A 7,416-nucleotide genomic window follows, 5' to 3' on the forward strand; every position below is an offset into this window, starting at 1 on the left:
TCGTTCCTGAAAATGTCCCTGGTCGTGGAGGAACCTTGAAGATACTGAAGAAGATGCTATAAAAGGGCGGTGCTCTGGGGGGTGGGGAGGCTTGGGGGGTAGGGGGAGGGTGGGTGCTTAAGGGGGGGAGGGGGGGTGCTTAAGGGGGGGAGGGGGGTGTTCGGAGGGAGGGTGGGTTCTTAAGGGGAGGGTGGGTGCTCGGGGGGAGAGGGAGGGGGGGATCAGGGGGAGGGCCCCTCTATGTGGTGGGTTGTGATTTCGAGGAGAAGGTTAGGGTAGATGGAGGTAGAAATGAGGGAGGAGGAGGAAGAGGGCGAGGAAGGGGAGGATAATGAGGTGGTGGCGGTGGGAGGAGGAGGAGGAGGAGGAAGAGGAGGAGGAAGAGGGGGAGGAGGAGGAGGACGAAAAGGAAGAGGGGGAGGAGGAGGAGGAAGAAGAGGGGGGAATAAAGGGAGAAAGGGGAGGTAGTGGTGGAGGAGGAACAGGAGGGGGAAAGGAAGGGGGAGGAGGGAGAAGGAGGTGGAGGAGGAGCAGGAGGAAGAGGAAGTGGAGAAGTAGGAAGAAGAGTAAGAGGAGGAAAAGGAAAGATAAGAGGGATGGGGAAGGAAGCGATAGTTAGTAATCTGTCGTTCATTATGAAAAGCATCAAGCTCTTTCCATTCAGCCTTTCAACCACCTTATCCTTACTCTGCCTTCCTTATCACACACACACACACACACATACACACACACACACACACCAACCACACACACACACCCCACACACACACACCACACCACACACAAACCCCACACAAACACACACACAACCACACACAACACACCACACACCAACACCACCCCACACCACAACCCACAAACACACCACAACACACACACACAAACACACACACGCACACACACACACGCCTCTCCCTCGCGTCTCCTCGACCGTCTGTGACACCACCACGCATCCCAGCATCCCAGCATCCCTGTCCTCTTCCAGAACCCACCATCATTACATATATCCCGGAATGTGACTATTACAACAGAAGCAGCTGGCGTACCTACATTACTTGCAGGTCAAGCTGGGGTTAAGTGCCTCGTTTTAGACCTGTTTACTCCCCCGACCTCAACTCTAATGTCTTCAGCCCCGTGGTAATTTCCTTCGTCGCGGACTCGTGGACTCGTGTCTTAATGGAGGGTGCCTGGTGCCAAGGGCCGACGGCGGGAGGAGCATGGGTAAACATCACGGACGGACGGATGGATGGACGGGCGGGCGGAGGGTGGGTGGGAGGCGGAGGGTGGGCGGAGGCGGAGGGTGGGCGGAGGCGGAGGGTGGGGCGGAGGCGGAGAGTGGATGGAGGTGGAGGGATGGGTGGGCGGAGGCGGAGGGTGGGCGGAGGCGGAGGGTGGGCGGTGGATTGGAGGGTGAGTAGGAGAGGAGGGTTGGCAGGTGAGTGAGTGGGTGGGTGGGTGAATGGGGTTGGTAGGTTTTGAGGGTGAGTGGGAGCGAGAGTCGGATGGGTAGTGGGTAAAGGAGAATAGGGGAAGGATGGTGGTGGGCGATGATAGGCAGAGTGACGGAGGACGAAGTGTACAATAGAGAGAGTAGGACAGTAGGTGGGCGGCGGGCGGCGGGTAGGGAGGGAGGCAAGGCCGACCCCCCTCCGCCTCCTCTCGTGCGTGAGATCACCGAACGACCCGGGAGAGTTTGCACTGTGTTGTTACGTGTGTTGTCCGCGCGGCCCCCGTGGACGGCGGTCAACACGCGGCCTTTGTTGCACCGCGCCGAATGACCGCCGGGGATTTGTTACATTTTTGGCCTTGTTCCCCGATGGTTTGTGTGTTTGTATTTTTTTTTTGTGGTGTTTGTGTATTTGTTTGTTTGTTTGTTTGTTTGTGTGTGTTGTGTGTGCGGACGCATAAACATACTCCCCCTACTCATATACATTAATCACTTTTTTTCATCATACTTGTCTTTTTTCATCATACTTATTTAAGAATTCTTGTCTGATCTCATAATTCCACAATTGCTAGAACATTTTCCTTGACGCATTTATCGAGTCGGTTGAGATTAACTGAATTGTATCTTTCGTAATTAATTAAATGTATCCTTCGTAATCAATGAAATCTGACCTTTTTTGAAGCAAAGGCCCTGTTCACTTGGCTTGACCTTGGCCGTGGTCATATCTTCGATTATCTGCTATAATCCTCGATAGGATTATTTGCTATTAATTTTCTATAAAAAAAAAGTTTGGTATAATATCAATGCGTGATGACACTCTTATTTACATTAAATGAGACTAATATTTGTTCTATCTATTTTTAAAATTAGTTTCAGATTATCAGGAAAGAAAGAAAGAAAGAAAGAAAAAAGATCTCAATGTCCCAAGTGTGAAATAGTGATGAATTGTCGAAAGATAGTCATTGGTGGACGAAAGTGTTTTGTATAGTGATGTGTGATTTAATGATGACAAGTTCGCCGCTCCTGTTACGCTGTGACCTGTGACGACCTGAGACCTGGACCTGTGCGCCCCTCTGGCACCTTGAACCAAGCCCCTAGCACATTCACCTGCGGGTCGGGTGAGGCGAGGTCAGGTCATGGATGGCGCAGGAGGCGGCTGTGTCTCGTCGTGCCAGAGCTCCCCGAGGAGACGGCGCAAGTCCACCTCGCCCTCGAGCCACCAAGAATTCCACGCCCACGATGCCTACGAGGGCGAGGACCCGCCGCCCACCTGGGTGTACATGACGGTGTGGGTGGCCGGGGTGCTCGTGTACGCCAACGGCCTCTCCGGGGACTTTGTGCATGATGACGTCAGCGCGATCAAGACCAACCCGGACGTGCTGGCGACGACCCCCCTCTCGCAAGTCTTCCTCAACGACTACTGGGGGAAGCCCATGTCCGACCCCCTCTCGCACAAGTCGTACCGCCCGCTCACCATCCTCACCTTCAGGTAAGCAAGAGGACAGGCTGGTTGCTTTACTATCAAACACACACACACACACACATATATATATATATATATATATATATATATATATATTAATATATATATATAATATATATATATATATATATTATATATGTATATATATATATATATATATATATATATATATATATATATATATATATATATATATATATATATATATATATATATATATATTATATATATATATATATATATATATATATATATATATGTGTGTGTGTGTGTGTGTGTATCTTCTTTTCTTTCTTTTGTTATTGTTTATTCGTTTAAGTGATTCTAAAGTTAGATTAACGAAAAGTTTTTGTTTATGTTCTCGCTTCCTCGTGATGTTGAATCATCACTAAATATGTTCTATCTATTTACTTAGCTTATTTATATAAGAGTGGTGGGTGATAGGAGTCGGCGTGTTTATATTTGTCTTTTACTTTGATTGAGACGTTTTTTTTTCTTATCCACTTACTTTGCAATCTTAACAGAATAGCTGAGTGCGTGCGCATCTGATTCTTTATCTTCCACTCTCTAGCTTTACCTTTTATCTAATATAAGAATAAATAATATTGACATATTTTGTATATATATATATATGTATATATATATATATTTTGCATATCTTGTTCTATTCGTCTTCTTGGATACTTTATCCAGTTCACAAACTGTATATTCTATTTTACATAACGAAGGAAAATCTAATAATTCCGAATATCAGTATAAAAAAAAAATGTTGCAACATCCTGTGCAATGAAATCTGCAATAGACAGCTGTAAATGATACAGACACTGTGCACAACGAATTCTAATATTTGAAAAACCCTTACCAAGGTTTCTTTAATCTTGCAACATTGATCAGGATTGCATGCAGACCAGTACCATTCTTAAGTACATATTAACACTTCATTTTGAATATGCTTCGATATACCAACGGTGTAGCAACACTATATTCGACAATATCTGATAAACTTAAACCTATTATTTGTACCTTATTGGCTAAAATAGATTCTCCAGCATGTTGACAGACATATCAGTGTAATATCCTGATTAATTAACAAAATTACTTCCTTCTTCTTTCGGATATCATCTTTAACACTTCGATTTTATTTACCACACCTAAGAATTGTTCATTAAAAAAAAGACATGATTAAGACATATGCTGTGGAGTTATTTATTATCATTTTTTTTTCTACATACTTAGAAACGTTTTAAGAAGAAAAACTGTCACAGACGATGTGAAATAACAACATTAAGTAATCAGAAGAAAAACTGTCACAGACTATCTCAAACGACGTGATATAACAACATTAAGTAATCGCTTTTTCGTTCTTTAAATAGCTGTCCATTACTGCTTTCCCAAGGCGTTTAAAAAAGCGCTGGTGGGCCGGGCTTGTCTCCTCGATGTATCCAGATGGAGATCGATAGGAGATTAACTTGTCGGGAAATTTATCCGTCGGATTCTCTCTCTCTCTCTCTCTCTCTCTCTCTCTCTCTCTCTCTCTCTCTCTCTCTTCTCTCTTCTCTCTCTCTTTCTCTTTCTCTCTCTCTCTCACTTTCTCTCTCTCTCTCTCTCTCTCTCTCGTCTCTCTCGTCTCTCCTCTCTTTCTTCTCTCTCCTCTCCTCTCCTCTCTCCTCTCTCTCTCGTCTCTCCTCTCCTCTCTCTCTCTCTCTCTCTCATATTCTGTCCACACACACACACACACACACACACACACACACACACACACACACACCACACACACACACACACACACACACACACACACACACACACACACACACACACACACATACACACACATAAACACACACACACACACACCTCTCTCTCTCTCTCTCTCTCTCTCTCTCTCTCTCTCTCTCTCTCTCTCTCTCTCTCTCTCTCTCTCCCTCTCTCTCTCTTTCTCGCTCTCCCTCTCTCTATCTCTCTTTCTCTCTCCTCTCTCTCTTCTCTCTCTCTCTCTCTCTCTCTCTCTCTCTCTCTCTCTCTCTCTCTCTCTCGCTCCCCCATCTCTCTCTTTTCCTCCCCACCTCTTTCCCTCTCTCTGTGATAGATATATATACTGATGAAGCTTTTTCACTCTGTGTGTCTGCCGCCTTCCGTTCTCTGGGATTTTCTTTGATCACAGGGGATATAGTGAAGATAGGAGGTTCATGCAACTTGTGTGATGGGTCTGGCATAGGTGTATCATGTACAGAGATGACGTACCTGCATGCACATACACATATTCTCTGATGAATAAGAAGACACACATACGCAAAGGAACGCATTACCACAATGCTGTGAGGTACACATGAGCGCGTTAGAGCAAAGTCAGATGCACGCACCCATGTACTGATAAACACACGTACATGCACGCTCGCACGCATATAAATATGAATAAATAAACACACACATACATTCATACACACACACACACACACACACACACACACACACACACACACAACACACACACACACGACACACACACACACACACGCACACACAACACACACAACACAACAGTGTAGTATAATATATATTTGTAATATAGATTAAATATATATATAATAATATATTATATAATATATATAGTAATGAATGTAATAATACATATTATAAAATAATATATATATATATAAAATATAATAAATAATATAACAAAATATATATATATATAATATATATATATAGTTAAATATATATTATATATATATATATATATATATATATATATATATATATATATATATATATATTATATATAATACTATATATATATTATATATATATATATATATATATAATATATATATATATATATATATATATATATATATATATATTAAGTATACACAACGGACATGGAGTGCATTTTCAGCGAAGTGATGTTGTAGACTTTCTCCTCAGCGTTTTGTGCATCTTAAGAGTCAGCAAGCACATTTTCACCACTTGAAGGTGGATGATATATTGCATTCCGCCACAATTTACAGCAGCAAAAACGAAAGAAAGAAAGAATGAAAAAAGGTTCAAGATACATGATTGTTGTTACCACTTTAACTGATGGCATGTTATTTTTGTGTTTGCATTTTTGTGCTTTTCTAAGGACTACATAGCCCTGTCGGTTGCTGCACATTTAAACACACGTATAAATACACATACACACACAAATATGCACATAAACACACACACACACACACATACACACACACACACACACACACACACACACACACACACACACACACACACACACACACACACACACACACACACACACACGCACGCACGCATACAGACACACGCGAAGTTTATTACCTCCTTGCGATGGGCAGCAACAGAGGGATGAGGGGGAGCAAGAGATAGGGCAGGGGGGGGGGGGGTAGGAGGAGGACGCCTGGTAGTTGGGGAGGGGGGGGGGGATAGAGACAGGGTAGAGGTGGGGAGGGGAAGGGGGGGTGAGGATGCGGCAGAGGGAAGGAGGCCAAGGAAGCAAGGTGGGGGGGGGGTGAGGAAGGGGACCTACATTGATACTGCGCAGAATATGCTCCTATTTCCTTTTCCTTATACATATACATGTGTGTGTTATACATAACACACACACACACACACACACACACACTTTCTCTCTCTCTCTCTCTCTCTCTCTCTCGCTCTCTCTCTCTCTCTCCCTCTCTCTCTCTCTCTCTCTCCTCTCTCTCTCTCTCTCTCTCTCTCTCTCTCTCTCTCTCTCTCTCTCTCCCCTCTCTCTCTCTCTCTCTCTCTCTCTCTCTCTCTCTCTCCTCTCTCTCTCTCTCTCTCTTCTCTCTCCTGCCCCTCTTCATAACTCTGCTCTCTCTCTCTCTCTCTCCTCCCCTCGTCTCTCTCTCTTCTCTGTTCTCCTTTCTCCTTCCCCTCCTCTCTCTTTTCTCTCTCCTCTCTCTTTCACTACACTCACGCACAACTCACCCTTTCAGAATTTACGGCAATGACCCGACACGTAGGACCAGGATCCTGCAATTGGGATCTCTTTGAATGGTCCAAGATCTTTTTTCAACGTAATTAAATAAAACAAATTTGACTCTCCATCTTTCTGACCCTCAGGGAACCGCCTCGTCCCCTTTCTGTTTCCTTTTTTCACAAAATCTTCTTTTTTTCCTCCACGTCTCCATCTCGTAGTACGCGAAGAAGTCTTCAGACATGCTTATGGCACAACCGACGTCTGGACTTCGCTCTGGGCTTCCTTTCTCTTGTCGATGGTCGCCACTTCGTTCTTTTTCTCTGTTTTATTTTCATTTATTAATTATTATTGTTTATTTATATTTATTTATTTATTTTACCTTTTTTTTTGTTTTTTTTTTGTTCGGTCATCCTTGCCATCTCTCTTTCATTTCCCTTTTCCTTCCCCTCTTTTGTATATTCCCTTCTTCGTTTCCGTTCCTTCCTCTTTTCTTTCCGTTGTTTCTTCCCCCTCTCCTTCTTCTTCAGT

At 43.8% G+C, this 7,416-nt stretch overlaps 1 protein-coding gene across 1 annotated transcript in view; it reads left to right on the plus strand.

The window, feature by feature from the left end:
* Positions 1-2,296: 2,296 nt before the first annotated feature.
* LOC119577661 (protein O-mannosyl-transferase TMTC4-like) overlaps positions 2,297-7,416 on the plus strand; it is a 25,954-nt gene continuing 20,834 nt past the window's right edge. The window contains exon 1 of the mRNA XM_037925221.1: positions 2,297-2,936. Within this exon, the coding sequence (XP_037781149.1) occupies positions 2,584-2,936 (353 nt within the window). The 5' untranslated portion in view covers positions 2,297-2,583. The remainder of the gene's footprint in view (positions 2,937-7,416) is intronic.

The sequence above is a fragment of the Penaeus monodon genome, chromosome 10 (genome assembly GCF_015228065.2).
Source record: "Penaeus monodon isolate SGIC_2016 chromosome 10, NSTDA_Pmon_1, whole genome shotgun sequence".
Taxonomy (NCBI): Eukaryota; Metazoa; Arthropoda; class Malacostraca; order Decapoda; family Penaeidae; genus Penaeus; species Penaeus monodon.